At 41.6% G+C, this 16,532-nt stretch overlaps 1 protein-coding gene and 1 pseudogene across 1 annotated transcript; one reads left to right on the forward strand and one right to left on the reverse strand.

Annotated features, from left to right (window-relative positions):
* Positions 1–5,858: 5,858 nt before the first annotated feature.
* Positions 5,859–8,936, forward strand: LOC130745001 (uncharacterized). The gene is made up of 2 exons (XM_057597155.1): positions 5,859–6,985; positions 7,085–8,936. The coding sequence occupies exons 1-2, from the start codon at positions 5,859–5,861 to the stop codon at positions 8,934–8,936; spliced, it is 2,979 nt and encodes a 992-aa protein (XP_057453138.1).
* Positions 8,937–10,130: 1,194 nt separating this feature from the next.
* LOC130745002 (BTB/POZ domain-containing protein POB1-like) lies at positions 10,131–16,069 on the reverse strand (annotated as a pseudogene).
* Positions 16,070–16,532: the final 463 nt, after the last annotated feature.

The raw sequence follows: 16,532 nt of genomic DNA on the forward strand, positions 1-16,532 counted from the left end.
TTTTGTTTATGGCTATTTTTTCTTGGATTTGAATATCAAACTCCCTTTCTCGCCTTTTATATGTCACGTTCTTACCTTTTTAAACGTGGCGCCTTGTCAACTCCAGCCCAACGCCTGGGGTTTTATTCGCTGCTTTGAAATTCTCTGTGAGCATTTGAGTTGCACTCCCACCTATCCCTTGTTTTTCCTTTTCTATAAGACAGTCACCACAAAACCTACATCTGTCAAGTGGGTTCCCCTTTTAGCCCGCAAGAACATGAGCCGCTTCACCGCCCTTAAAAGCCATTACAAAGTGTGGCAGAAAAAATACTTCAAAGTTATGGAGTCACCTGAAATGAATAACTTATTTCGAGATTCCGATAATAACCCTCTCTTCCCTTTTTACTGGACAAAAAACCCTCGCCGAAAAATATCCGTTTCATACGACGCCTTGGATGAATCCGAGCAGGCCATCGCCGATTACCTCTGCACATTACCAGTAATCTATGGTCATGACTTGATTGAAGCGTCGAAATCCGGCACTTTAAATCACTTTTTTAGTAAGTTTATAATTTTTGCACAACTTGTTTTTCTTTTTGCTCATGTACCTCGCCTAATTGATGTTTTCCATGCAGCCACGATGGGAAAAAGCAAGGTTGATGCCAACCCCATCAAGATGAAGGAATACCTCGCCCAGTCGGCTGCGGCGGCGAAGAAAAGGGCCGCCGAGACTGAGCAGAAGAAAAAGAATGATGGAACTTCGGGCTCTGATAACGTCAGGGACCCTAAGCGCCAAAAAACTTCGAGCGCTGCTGGTGGTAGACCTCTTCACCAATAAACTCAATCAACTCTCGATCCAAAAGGTCGTCTGGCTGAGAAAAAGAAGGGTCATGACAATGTCCCGCCAACTCAACCGGATTCGAGTGCACTAATCAACCGTCCGCCAACTCCATTTACCCAAGCTGGCCCTAGCTCAGCTATTGATGGCGAGACTCCTCCTCCTTTGCTGAGCTTATCTGATCCTCATTTCAACGGATTGGATTTTATGACCCGCACCTTTGATAACCGGCTCCACAAGGATGTTTTCGGTCAAGGTCCCCCCAACATTGCTTCTGTGGCGATTCATCACGCACTTTCTGCCGCCAGTACCGTGGCGGGAATGGCTCAGTGTGTGAAGGAATTGATATCGGCCAAGAATCGTCTTGAGAAGAAGGCAGCCAATTATAAAGCTGCCTATGAACGAGCTAAGGCTGACGCTGAAGCCGCCAACAAGAAGCTGAAATCTGCTGAAGAAAAATGCCATCTTAAGAAGCCCTAAGTTAACTGCTGAATTGGCGGCTTCTGACCTGCTTCTTCAGAAGACCACGTCTCTAAAAGAAGCCATCAATGATAAACACACTGCCATTCAAGCCAAGTGCCAAAAACTGGAAAAGAAGTACGAACGCCTGAATGCTTCTATCTTAGGGCGTGCTTCTATCCAGTTTGCTCAAGGCTTTCTGGCGGCCAAAGAGCAGATTAGTGTGGTTGAGCCGGGCTTTGATCTTTCCCGCATTGGATGGCTGAAGGAGATCAAGGATGGTCAAGTGGTTGGCGATGATGACATAAGCCTCGATCTCCTTCCTCAATTCAATGATGAAAGTGAGTCTGAAGAAGAAGAAGATGATGGCGGAGATAAAAATGATCAGGACAAGGGTGAGGATCAAGGAAAGGAAGACCCTCAAGTTGTTGCAGGTCAAGGGGACAGCGCCAACTTAAGTTGTTCCAACTTATAAGCTCCTCCTCCAACATCGCCTATAATCCTATAAGGCCCGCCCCAATTGGGTGAAAGTTTGTTGTGTTTGTCGGGTATTGTATTTTTTCGGAGCACCAAGTCTCCTACCCTCATCTTTCTTGGCACTACTTTTGTTGTGAATTTTCTTGCAATCTTCACTTTTCCCGCCTCATTTCTTATGTGTGCCTCCCGTTGTTCTTCTGGCAACATAATTAGATTTGCTATCAGATTTTCCCCGTTGTCATTCTCATTGAACCGAGCCACTCGCCAACTCTGGTTTTCTATTTCCACTGGGAGCATGGCGTCAGTCCCATAAGTTAGACGATACGGGGTTTCCTTTGTGCTTGATTGTTCAGTAGTGTTATACGCCCAAAGAACGCCTGGTAACTCCTCCGCCCAAAGTCCTTTTGCTTCATCCAGCTTCTTTTTTAATCCTTTCAAAATGACTTTATTAGCTGACTCGGCCAGTCCATTGGTTTGTGGATGTTCTACCGAGGCAAATCTCATTTCAATTCCCATTCCTGCACAAAATTCCCGGGTGACGTTACTTGTAAATTGGGTCCCATTGTCCATTACCAAAGCCATGGGGACCCCAAATCTGCACACAATCCTCCGCCACAGGAAGTTCCTGACCTTGACCGCCGTGATAGTCGCCACTGCTTCGGCTTCTATCCACTTAGTGAAGTAATCAACCGCCACGATGATATACTTCATTTGTGCCTTTGCTACCGGGAATGGTCCTAAGATATCAGTTCCCCACATGGCAAATGGCCAAGGCGCCATCATGGTTGTTAATTCTTCTGGTGGAGCCTTGTGTAAGTCAGAAAAGACTTGACATTTTTCACATTTCTTAACATATTCCAAACAGTCTCTCTTCATTGTTGGCCAATAAAATCCTGCTCTCAAAACTTTTACTGCCAAGGATCGCCCGCCGATATGACTGGAACACACGCCTTCATGGACTTCCGCCATTATTCCGGGGGCGTCCTTGGTATCGACACATTTGAGCATAGGGGACATAATTCCTCGCCGATACAACTCACCATCCACCATTGTGTAAAAACTGGCTTCCCTGCGTTTTGCTCTAATGTTCAGATCATCATCCTTTGGAGGATTTTCTAGGAAGATCTTGATTGGCTCCATCCAAGAAAGCTCGCCCTCACTTACTGACTTGACTGCTTTCAACTTTATTTCTACCAAATCAATGCTCGGGCGAGGCAGGGTTTCCTGAATGACTGTTTGGTAATTGCCCAATCTCCCTGTGCTCGCCAATTTTGCTAACACATCTGCCCTCTCATTTTGTCCCCTCGGGACATGTTCTATCTTAATTTCTTTGACCTCCATCATCAATCTGCGCACCACTTCCAAGTATTTGGAAAGTTGCGGATCCTTTACTTGATACTCGCCTTTCACCTGTTTAACCACTAACTGCGAATCTCCCTTGATAAATAACTTTTGGACCCCCAACTCAATGGCTAGCCTTAAGCCGGCGATCAAAGCCTCATACTCAGATTGATTGTTGCTCGCCTTGAACTCGAACTTTAGAGACTGTTCAATGATCATTTTGTCTGGACTTTCAATTGTTATCCCAGCCCCACTTCCAGTGTTATTAGAGGATCCATCCACAGATAGGACCCATTCTCCTTGAGTCTTCTCGCCTTCCGTGGGTGTTAATTCCGCCACGAAGTCGATCAAACTTTGAACTGTGACTTGGCCCCTTGGCTCATATTGTATATCATATTCTGACAATTCCACTGACCAGCTAACCAATCGCCCTGATAAATCAGGCTTCTAAAGTACTTGTCTTAAGGGGACATCAGTTTTAACTTTGACTTGAAAACTTTGGAAATAAGGCCTGAGGCGCCTCGCAGTTTTCAGAATCGCCAATGCAGCCTTTTCAATTTTTTGGTACCGCAACTCTGCCCCCTGTAAAGTATGGCTCACGAAATATATAACTTTCTGCTTTTTTCCCTCTTCCTGGAGCAACACTGTACTCACCGCCTTGTCAGTAACTGCTAGATAGAGCACTAATGGAATGCCTGGTGTTGGCTTGGAAAGTACTGGTAATGTGGCCAATGATTCTTTTAATTTGGTAAAAGCTTGTTCGCATTCCTCTGTCCACTGAAACTTTGAATTCTTTTTTAAGCATGTGAAGAATGGGGCCGCTTTGTCACCCGCCATTGGCAAGAAACGTGACAAGGCGGCCATTCGTCCTGTCAAACGTTGAACTTCTTTGACACTTGTTGGGCTTTTCATCTCCAATATCGCCCTTCCCTTATCAGGATTCACTTCTATTCCTCTCGATGTCAACATAAATCCCAAGAACTTTCCTCCCTGGATCCCAAAAGAACACTTCTCGGGATTCAACTTCATTTGATATGTTCTTAATTGAGTAAACGCTTCCTTAAGATCGCCGCTATGATCACTAGCTCTGGCGGACTTTACAATCATGTCGTCCACATACACCTCCATATTCCTGCCCACTTGTTTCGAAAAGATTTTATCCATGAGCCGTTGGTACGTAGTTGATGAGCAATATTTTACCCATTTTATATAGCCTTAATTTGTCATTATTAATGATTATTCGTAATTAATTGATCTTGCTTGACAGAGATTTCTATTATTTGGTCTAATTACGTTTATTCTTATTTTCAGGTTTTATTTGACATCAAGGGCATTTTGGAGATTTGCGGAATGAAGATTTGATTGTGCTGGAGTGAAGATTGTATTTTAGGAAAAATTAGGATTTAATTTCGGAATAAATTAAGTTTGATATCTTTCAGATTCAAACTTATTTAGGTTGTTATTTTAAAACTCTATCTTTAGGATTTGTTAGGATTTGATTTTGATATCTTTTAGGATTTGATTTTGATTTTGATTAGGATTTGTGATCTCAGCTCCTATTTAAGGGTTTGTGCTGAGAGAAACAAGAAATTTTACCTTCTACATTATTATTTATGCAATTTCGAGAAGTGCCTTGTTCGTCGAAGTGCCTTGTTATTAGTGGGCGATCTTCGCCCCCTAAGGGTCCTGTCCTTAGGGGTTTTTTGTGATAACCTATTTATATACTTTTACCTTTCAAAAAAAAAAATTTATGCAATTTCGAATTTCAGTAATTATTAGAGTTCTGCTAGGGTTTATGCTTTTAATCCCTATTCTCTTCTCCAAAATAATTGTTGAATTCGTCCCATCCATGGAAGGCTAATTTCCTTCGAACGAATTCCTTTGCAAAGTATATCGCGCTCTTGAGGTATAGTGCTTAATAGAATTCAACTGATTAGTTTTCTTCATCTCTAATTCTGGCTTAGGTTTGCTTAATTCCTTATGTTCATGAAATAGAAGATGATGTATGATCGCTTAGTTCATATTAGGGCGTAAACGATTCTTAATCGCTTAGTTTAGGAATCTGTGAATTAGTTATCGCTTAGTTAATTAATTCTCACGAACTAGGAAACTAATAACAAGAATTGAACTTTAGATACCCGTGATTGAGCAGCGATATACTGAACGAAGGGATTCGTCCGTCTTTACTTATCATATTAATCTGCCTTTACTTTCTGTTAGTATTTTTAAACTGAATCACAAACCCCCCCAGTGTGTGTGCGTTTGTTAGTATTAATAATATTGAGTCTTTGTTGAAACGATAATCCTTGGGAAACGACCTAGGAGTCACTTCCTAGTTACTACAGTTTTATAAATTAATTATTTGTATCGGGTACGGCCTCGATCAAATTTGGCGCCGTTGCCGGGGATTATCGTCCTTGCCAAAGGTTCAATAGAGTTAGTATTAGCATTAGTAGTATTAGTATTATTAGTAGTAGTATTAACAAGTTCGATCTCTGACGCAGGTACTGGATTTGTTGGTGAAGGTAAGGATTGGTGATTTTTGAAGGATAATTAGGCTGTAACTTCAAACGGCCGTATCTTTTGCTCCAGAACTCGAAATTCAACATATTATATATGTTTTTGGGGTAGAAAAAAAATTCCAAAAGTTTGATTCTTAAAAACGCAAAAATCGGCCTTCCGCCAAAAGTTTTTTTTAGGGTTTTGAAAAAAAAATAAAAAAATTTACTTTCATTCTTATTCTATTTGGGATACTTAGTGTTGCATGACTAGGGCAAATCCTGGGTTTGTGCATCCATTAATTTCTGAAATAGATAGAGAGTTTCATAGGTTAATTAGAGCACGTAGAGCTTTTGTAATTGATCCTCATTCAAGTGATTCTGATTCTGACCTTGATTTTGATTCTGAATTTGTTGCAGTTTTTTATAACATGGCTGAAGAAGGACCGCGAGAAAGAACATTAAGGGAGCTGGCTGCACCTGATTTCACCTACGAAAGCTTGTGTATCCAGTATCCTGAGGATGTACCATGTGTACTCAAAACTGGACTAATCCATTTATTGCCTAAGTTTGGTGGTCTTGCAGGTGAAGATCCTCATATGCATATCAAGGAGTTTCGTACTGTCATATCCACCATGAAACCTCCTGAAGTTGACAAAGATCATATATGTTTGAAGGCTTTTCCCCATTCTCTTCAGGGAACTGCAAAGACTTGGCTGTATAACCTGCCTCCTTCATCCATTGCAAGCTGGGACGACCTGAAAAGAAAGTTTCTTGAGAAGTTCTTCCCTGCCTCTAGGACAACTTCAATCAGAAAAGACATCTCAGGAATCAGGCAGCTACATGGAGAGACTCTACATGAATACTGGGAAAGATTCAAGACACTATGTGTGAGCTGCCCCCATCACCAGATTTCCGAGCAGCTCCTAGTTCAGTATTTCTATGAGGGTTTGCTCAACATGGAGAGACATCTCATTGATGCTGCTTGTGGAGGTGCATTGAATGACATGACTCCTACTGAAGCCAGGCAGTTGTTTGAGAAGATGGCTGCTAATTCTCAGCAGTTTCACACAAGGAGTAATGATGCTGTTAAAACTGTTAATGAGATTGGGACAGATCCAAGGATGGACAAGCTTGAGAAGAGGATGGAAACCATTGCCAGCTTGGTTACTCAATTGGCCATGAACCAGAATAAACCTTCACAACAGGCAAAGGTTTGTGGCATTTGCACTAAAGACCATAATACTGATGTTTGTCCTTCTCTGCAGGAACCTACGGATGAGAATCCTAAAGCATATGCTGCCAACATTTTCAATAATCGACCTCAGCAAAATTATGATCTGTCATCTAACAGATATAATCCTGGCTGGAGAAATCATCCAAATCTTAGATGGTCTGATCAGTCACAACCTGCCCAAGCACCGTTTCAGAATAACGCTAGACCATATGTTCCTCCTCCAATGCAACAACAGGCTAACAACCCTGCTGCACCGCAATCTAAAGAATCTTCATTGGAGGATATGTTGAAGCAGATGACAGCCCAAAACATACAGTTCCAACAAGACACCAGATCCTCCATTCAGAATCTGACCACCCAGATAGGACAGATGGCTACTTCAATAAACCATCTACAGTCCCAGAATTCTGATAAGCTGCCCTCTCAGACGGTTGTGAATTCAAGAAATGTGAGTGCCATCACCTTACGGTCGGGGAAGCAAATTGATGCAGATCATGGACCAGAGCCAGAGCCTGAACCTGAAAAGGAGACAGAGACCACTGCCACAAGAACCTTCCAAGTACAACCACCTTCCATTCCTCTTCCATTCCCTCCGAAAGCTATGCCAAGCAAGAAGAAGGAAGAGGTAGATAAGGGAATCTTGGAGATATTCAAGAAAGTGGAGGTGAACATACCTCTACTTGATGCACTCAAGCAAATTCCAAGATATGCAAAGTTTCTGAAAGAATTATGCACTCAGAAAAGGAAGCTGAAAGGAAATGAAAGAGTTCGCATGGGGAGAAACGTTTCTGCAATCATAGGTAAAGCTAGTAAACCTGCTCCTGTTTCTGATGTTCCTGAAAAGTGTGAGGATCCAGGTACGTTTTATGTTCCTTGTGTCATAGGTGATACTAAATTTGAAAATGCCATGCTAGATCTAGGAGCTTCAATTAATGTGATGCCTATGTCTATTTTCAAATCACTTTCACTTGGACCTTTGAAACCTACGGGTGTTGTCATCCAATTAGCAAATAGGAGCACGGCACACCCTGCTGGATGGGTAGAGGATGTTTTGGTTAGGGTTGGTGAACTTGTTTTCCCTGCTGATTTTTATGTGCTTGAAATGGAAAAAGGATCTTCCCGTAATACAGTTCCTATCATTTTGGGGAGACCATTTTTAAAGACAGCCCGAACCAAGATAGATGTTTATGCTGGTACACTGACTATGGAATTCGGTGATATTGTGGTTAGGATAAACATTTTTGATGCTATGAAACATCCACCTGAAGACTATTTTGTGTTTCATATTGATTTGCTTGATGAACTGCTTGATGATATGCTTGATGAACATGGATCTGATTTCCTACATGATTCTGATTATCCTTCCCTAACTGAGTCATACACTTGTCATACATGTACTGCTACTGAAATGTGTGATTCTTGCATTGATCAATTTTTGGACACTGTTGTTGTTGACTCAGATGTTAAGAAATCTGATTGCACTAACCCAGTTGTTGAAGTGCAGGCTGCAGAAACTGTATCTGCTAGTTTGGTTCCATCTGTTTTGCAGGCACCCGTATTGGAGCTTAAGCCCTTACCAGATAACCTCAAGTATGCTTACTTGGAGGATGATAAGAAGCTCCCTGTCATTGTTTCCTCAACCCTTCATGAAAATCAAGAGGAAAAGTTGCTGCAAGTACTAAAGAAGCACAAGAAAGCTATTGGTTGGACCTTAGCTGACATTCTTGGTATTAGTCCATCCATGTGCATGCATAGAATACTCTTGGAAGAAGGAGCGAAGCCAGTGAGACAACCACAAAGGAGACTCAACCCAGTGATACTTGATGTTGTGAAGAAGGAGATCACCAAGCTGCTACAAGCTGGAATTATATATCCGATCTCTGACAGCTCTTGGGTGAGCCCAGTTCAAGTGGTCCCTAAGAAGACAAGACTTACTGTAGTGAAGAATGAGAGAAACGAGCTTATCCCTACTCGAGTGCAAAACAGTTGGAGGCTCAATCAAGCAACTAGAAAGGATCACTTTCATTTGCCCTTCAAGGATCCTTCTCTTGTGGATGTTACCATGGAAAATGTTTCCTTGGTTGTTTCCACCCTCCGCCCGCCATGAATCAGGGAGTTTTCCTCCTCCTTCTTTACTTTTATTGCACTTGTTCAATTCCATATTTGTTATGCTTCATTGGGACAATGTGTAGTTTAAGTGTGGGGGGGAGATTAGCTTAGGTAGAATAAATTAGATGAATAAATTGATCCATGTTTTTCTTTGAATTCTTAGGTCTTGTTTAGATTATGGGCATTTTCTTTCTTTGAATTGAGTCATGATGTCTTGTGATGTGAATCCATGCGTTCTTGTGTGTCAAGTTACTTTTGAAAATTGAGGGGTTGAAACAATTATGATAGACTTAATTCCCCTGTGAGAGTTTTTGAGCCTTAACTGTAGGTGGTCAACTATATGCCATCTCTAATCTTTTTCTTGTGTGATTGCACTCTTGATTACTTGTACTCTAGAACTTGACTTGACGCTTGTTTCTACTTGATATTCACATGCACATATTGAGGTGATTTTAGGCATTTTCTTCTTTTAATTAATAAGCCACTAGTCATATAAGCTTACCTTGAATGAATTATCCTTTGATAGCCACTTTGAGCCTTTTTACCCTTCTTTTCTTTAGCTCATTACAAGCTTATAAGTGAAAAACCATGATTGACCTCATCTTAGGGAATTTTGGAGCTTTGGAATTGTTTTGGGAGTAAGTACTAAGTGGGTAAGGGTGCATTGTTCTTTAATTCTTCTAATTCTCGGTTATGCTTAGTTGGTTGTTGTAAATAGTATGGTGGTGCTGTTTTTCTTACTAGTTTTGAATTTCAGTAAAAAAAAACGAAAAAAAAAAGAAAAAAAACAGAAAAGGAAAAAAAAAAGAGAAGGCCAAGAGCAAAAAAATGAATGAAAGGATGAAAGATGAAAAGTTGAAGTGTGGAATTGGAGGAAGAATTGCAAATCTTATGCTTTGAAATTGGGTTGATCTTGACTTACTTCTTACTTATTCCCCACTGCTCCTCTATTTCCTAAGGTTTTAGCTACTTATCCCATATTTTATCCTACCTTGTCCTTGGCCACATTGCAACCTTTAAAAGTCCTTTTTGATCTTTATGTGCATGTGTTTTTGATTGTTGATGTTAGAGTCTTGTCAAGCCTATGGTAGTGTTTGTTCTCATGAAGTGCCTTGAGCGTAAACACAAACCTTAAACACTTGAGTGTAAACACTTTGAGAGCATAACTTGTGAGGTTCTATCATCTTTGTTCTCACCTCTTGGTTTGATTGGTTACTTTACATGCTTGGATGTTTGGATGATATTCATGGATTTCTTGTCTCTTTGATTCTTCACTTGATTTTGCCCATTTCTCTACATTTCCTAGGATTCATTGTTAAGTATGTGATCTTTTAGGTTATTGCATGATTCACTTCCAGTTACAAATTGGTTTTCATGTTCTTAATTCTTCATTTTGCCCAGGAGTGCAAAAGGCTAAGTGTGGGGGTATTTGATGAGCAATATTTTACCCATTTTATATAGCCTTAATTTGTCATTATTAATGATTATTCGTAATTAATTGACCTTGCTTGACAGAGATTTCTATTATTTGGTCTAATTACGTTTATTCTTATTTTCAGGTTTTATTTGACATCAAGGGCATTTTGGAGATTTGCGGAATGAAGATTTGATTGTGCTGGAGTGAAGATTGTATTTTAGGAAAAATTAGGATTTAATTTCGGAATAAATTAAGTTTGATATCTTTCAGATTCAAACTTATTTAGGTTGTTATTTTAAAACTCTATCTTTAGGATTTGTTAGGATTTGATTTTGATATCTTTTAGGATTTGATTTTGATTTTGATTAGGATTTGTGATCTCAGCTCCTATTTAAGGGTTTGTGCTGAGAGAAACAAGAACTTTTACCTTCTACATTATTATTTATGCAATTTCGAATTTCAGTAATTATTAGAGTTCTGCTAGGGTTTATGCTTTTAATCCCTATTCTCTTCTCCAAAATAATTGTTGAATTCGTCCCATCCATGGAAGGCTAATTTCCTTCGAACGAATTCCTTTGCAAAGTATATCGCGCTCTTGAGGTATAGTGCTTAATAGAATTCAACTGATTAGTTTTCTTCATCTCTAATTCTGGCTTAGGTTTCCTTAATTCCTTATGTTCATGAAATAGAAGATGATGTATGATCGCTTAGTTCATATTAGGGCGTAAACGATTCTTAATCGCTTAGTTTAGGAATCTGTGAATTAGTTATCGCTTAGTTAATTAATTCTCACGAACTAGGAAACTAATAACAAGAATTGAACTTTAGATACCCGTGATTGAGCAGCGATATACTGAACGAAGGGATTCGTCCGTCTTTACTTATCATATTAATATGCCTTTACTTTCTGTTAGTATTTTTAAACTGAATCACAAACCCCCCCAGTGTGTGTGCGTTTGTTAGTATTAATAATATTGAGTCTTTGTTGAAACGATAATCCTTGGGAAACGACCTAGGAGTCACTTCCTAGTTACTACAGTTTTATAAATTAATTATTTGTATCGGGTACGGCCTCGATCAGTAGCTCCTGCATTCTTCAAACCAAAAGGCATTGTCTTGTAACAATAATTCGTCTGATTGGTCATAAATGCTGTACTTTCCTCGTCCGAGGGATGCATCATGATTTGATTGTAGCCCGAGTAAGCATCCATGAGACTTAAAAGTTCATTCCCGGAAGCTCCATCCACAAGCTTATCAACATTGGGAAGTGGATACGAATCTTTGGGGCACACTTTGTTCAAGCTTGTGTAATCCGTGCACATCCGCCATTTCCCATTGGCTTTTTTGACCATCACAACATTGGCGAGCCATATTGGATACTGCACCTCACGGATGAAGCTAGCCTTGATCAGTTTCTCAGTTTCTAATTGTACAGCCTTGTTCTTTTCTTCACTCATTCTTCGCCTTGGTTGGATGATTGGGGTCGCCCCTGGTCGTATGGCCAGTTTGTGAGTGATCACGTTGGGGTCAATCCCTGGTACGTCATTGATGGTCCATGCAAAGAGATCCAAATTGTCACCCAGCAGGGTGATCAATCTTTCTTCTTGCTCCTTTGTTAAACTGCTGCCAATTTTTAAAAATTTATCCTTAATTTGTACTTGCTTGGTTTCCTCCAAAGGTTGTGGGCGGAAATCATCAGCATCGTCTCTTGGATCCAAACTAAATCCTTCTTGTGGAAAGATTTCCGTGATTCTGTGACTTTCTTTGGCGGCCTTACGCCCATAGAGCGCCACACTTCTTAAATAACATTCTCTTGCTGCGTTTTGGTCCACATGTAATACCCCAACCTTTCCATTGCAGGCTGGATATTTAACAGTCAAATGAGCAGTTGAAATGACCGCACATAGCTTGTTGAGGGTGTCTCGCCCTAGGAGTACATTGTAATTGGCTCTGCACGCCAAGACCAAATACTTCACTTGAAATTTCTTTACAAACTCTCCTTCGCCAAAGGCAGTTGGTATTTCTACATATCCCCGCACAGTGACACGGTCCCCTGTAAATCCTACCAAGGTTCCTTTATACGGCCTTAAGTCTGATTCTTTTAGCCCCAGGCGATCAAAGGCATCTCCATAAATGATATCCGCCGAAGACCCTTGGTCTAAAAACACTTTCTTCGTCACATAATTGTTAACCCTGATTGTTACCACAATTGGATCGTTGTCATGGGGAATCACATGCGCAAAGTCCTGAGGGGTAAATATGATAGGGGAGTGATTCATGTACTGAGTGTACTGCCGCCACATAGCGTTTTCTAGCCTTACTTGAAATTGCACCCCCGCCAAATCCTCCTGCAATAGATGAACATTCCCCAACAGGATCACCCAACTCTTCAACTATCTCCTTGCCTTTGCCTTTGTCCCCTTGGGTGATCCTAGCGACCTCTGGCGTTGCTGTGTCTTTAACGAAGTTTGCCAAATGACCAGCCTTAATCAAACGATCAATTTCCCGCCTTAAGTTCCAACAATTATCTGTCGTATGTCCCAACGCTTTATGGTACTCGCACCACCTATTGGTATCCACATTAGCTGGCGGCCGCCGTGGTGGTGGCGGATACTGTACAACGTTTGTCTGCCCAATTGCCCTTAAAATGGTACTCAAGGGCGCATTCAACTTAGTGAGTGGCGCTGGAGTTGGAGGAGCACCATGCTGACCGGTTGTGGCTGCCGTGGGACCGTGAGAATTTCTGTGCCATGTATTCTGAAATCCGGGTTTGGAGTTTTGATATGGTCCCGGTCTTGGTACACGGGGGGTTTGCGCTACCCTGGTTTCCTTCCCCGCCTTGGGTTTCTCTTGTGAAACACCGCCAGATTGAGACTGCTTGCATCCTTCCTCTCTTTCTTGTTTTTCTGATCATCTTGTTCAATCAATATGAATTCCTGAACGCGAGCACGAAGATCCATCATATCCTTCGCCGGTCGCCTAGTTAGGTCTCGATTCAGATCTCCTGCCCGAAGGCCATTTTTGAAAGACGCTAGGCAAACATCCGGATTGTCTTCCTCCAATTGAACCGCCATTTTACTAAATCGCGCCATGTAGTTCTTGAGCTTCTCCCCTGGCTGTTGATGTATGCTGATAAGATCAAACATGGTTGCCTTGGTAGTTTTATTGGCGGAGAATTGAGTTAAGAACTTTGTGGACAAATCAGTAAAATTGTTGATAGAGAAGGGCGGTTGACGGATGAACCATTGCATCGCCATCCCCTTGAATGTTGATGGTAACAACCTACACTTCACCTCATCTGTCGCTCCTCCAATAACCATTTTCGTATTAAAGTAACGCAAGTGTTCCATGGGGTCCGAGTCGCCTGAAAAGGCGTCCAAAGCCATCGTTTGCAGATGCTTTGGTATGCCCACCCTTGTGATGGCGGGAACAAAAGGCTGGAACTCAACAACGTCTTCAGCCTCGAGCCGTTGTTCTTGCTTATAGTCTTGTCGCTGGGTTAAATACTCCACCTGGGCTTGCAATTGTTCATTCTGACTTTGCACTTTTTGCAAAGTATCCAACATTTGTTGCAAGGCCGCCGGAGTGATTCCCGTCACTACTTCTGGTGCTTTTCTCGGAACGCTGCTTTTGTAGTCGTCCAGATTCACGTATTCAGGCGGTGCTGATCGTCGCCTGACTCCTGGATCTGATCTAGCGATCAGATCTGAAGGTTTTCCCGGAGCAGCCTTCACCAACGACACCGGTGATTGTGCCACCGAGTGAACTCCTTCCGACGAAGCCTCCTGCTCCGGCTCTTGTGGTACTTCGTGATTGTTGTGTCGTCCGCCGCCGCGGCCACCGTAACGACCACCCCCCCTCCGGCGATGATCTCGGCGGCCCATGCCACACGAACGGGTTTCCATGGATCTTTAAGCTCACCGTCTACGTCAAGTTGTAGATCGAGGTAAGACCCACAGACGGCGCCAATGTTCTGTACTAGGGAGATCTGACGTCGGAAACTGACAGAAAGTAAACCCTAGCAGAGTACTAAAAATATCACAAAAGGAATATTCTCATTAAATGTTCAAAAGGTACTTTTTACAAGGGGTTGACCTCTCCTTTTATAGAGGGAATGATCATAACGTGGACTTTCACTGTACTTGGGCCTGACAACCGGGGCCCAAGCCTCTATTCATATAAGACAAAACTGAAGGAATCTTCCAGCTGGCGCGTGGACCCATCCAAAAGAAGGGCGGGCTTCGACGTTGTTCCACGAACCCCGCCATGGCTGCTTTCGTTCATCTAAATGCTCGATTTGGGCGGGAATAAGGGATACTTATATCCCGCGCAGTCCAATGTCTGATGGTGAGCTGGGCTCTGAGGTGGAGAACATCCTTAATGAAGAATTGACCATCCTCAGCAATGAACGAAGTCCATGGAATTGCAAACAAATTGTTATGGCCAGGTACCGCTGCTAACGTTTTTCCCATCACGGAACACGTATTGATGTGTTTGAACTTACTAACAAACTTCTCTGTTGTCCTAGACCTTGCAGCAAATTCATAGTCCACGGTAAATCTTCCCGAGCTCTTTTTCCACGTTCCCAAAAACAGCCAAAGTAATGACTAATGAGAAGAGTCGTGTTGGTCCTCCTCTAGTTGATCCATGATGCACTCTGCTGCTAGAAAAAACCCTTGTCCACCGAAATAGAATGTTTGAGAAAACACCCGACCAGATGGGAACAACGTGGCACACTCCTCCCGTTTCAGATTTAAGTACACCACGCACCGCGGCTGGGGAAGTTCAAATCTTACCACCTTAACAGGGCGATACCTATATGCCCTCTCCACAAAACCATGATGGTTCAAGGAAGCAGACTCTTTTGTTGCCTTCGCCTTGGAAAATAGGGCTTCAAGTACAAGCTTAGATGCATCCTCATGTTTAAATTCAATACAGGTTAAAACCTCCTTAAGCTTTTTGCATGTCATATAAGGGAAACGAATTAAACGCGCAAGCCGACTACCCATAACTTTTCGCCTTTCTTTTTTTTGTTGTAGTGTTGTCTAACCCAATTTGGTACAAAGACATTAACAACATCTTCTGATGCAACCTGGAGATCATCACTAGTAAAGATTGCCTCTATTCCGGAAAGAGGCAAGGCCATAACCTCTTCTTGAACTTGGTTATATCCTTGTATTGGCCTACAAGATATTTCTTTGCAGCATCAATCAGTGGTTGAATTGCATCAGCCATTAAGAGGGTATGAGGAAGCTCCAGGTAAAGTAATGCAGAGTCAAGCCATCATGGGAAAGTTTAGCAATAATCGACTACAGTATGTTGCAGTAATATTTAAGGTATTTTTGTACATAATCACTTCCTAGATTCTACTTAAGCAATACACTTATCAAATTTCATGTCATGGGTAGGAATGACAAACTCAAATTACAACAATCTCTCAGAATAATATCTAACAGTTACATATTGGGTTTCCCCTTCCAACACAAGAACGGAGAGAGAAGGAGAGAGTAACGGACCATTTTCGCGTCTCCTCTTGCTGGGGCGTTCACAGTCAGCAGCGATGGTGGTGACACTATCTGAAGTAGAGTAGCATCAACTATGTCAGATATGATTTCGATCCGGAGAACCCTGTCGGAGAATTTAGAGTCATTGAAAGCGAAGCTAAAATCGAATTCAGAAGGAAACCCACCACATGATGACCACTCAGACTCCATCACCAAGGTCGAGTCCAAGAGTTCCAAATTCAAACGCAAAACCCTCCTTCTCTCAAGAAAACGGACTTAGATTCAAACATGTGTTATGTTTCCAAAAAAAAAAGTGTTAATAAATCAAAATTGACATGATGGGACGATGGAGACACGCTTTTCGCCACGAATCATGCAAAATCTGCATGGAATTTACTTTGACCTCTATTCTTTATTGAATATAAACTTCTAAAGTGAGTTAAACCACACGAAAAAGGATTTTGAGCATCAAATATATTTATACCCAATATATATTTAATGAGAAAAGTATGAAAATAAGAAGATAATTTTAAGAACATGAAGTTAAAAGGTTAATAACATATCACAATAATGAAACTAATTTAATTATAAATAAAAAGTATGAATTTCTTTTCCTAGAAAGACATTGGTTATCTTAGCTATGGGCATCCAACAACCCTCGTGTGGTAAGGTT

The sequence above is a fragment of the Lotus japonicus genome, chromosome 3, assembly GCF_012489685.1.
Source record: "Lotus japonicus ecotype B-129 chromosome 3, LjGifu_v1.2".
NCBI lineage: Eukaryota > Viridiplantae > Streptophyta > Magnoliopsida > Fabales > Fabaceae > Lotus > Lotus japonicus.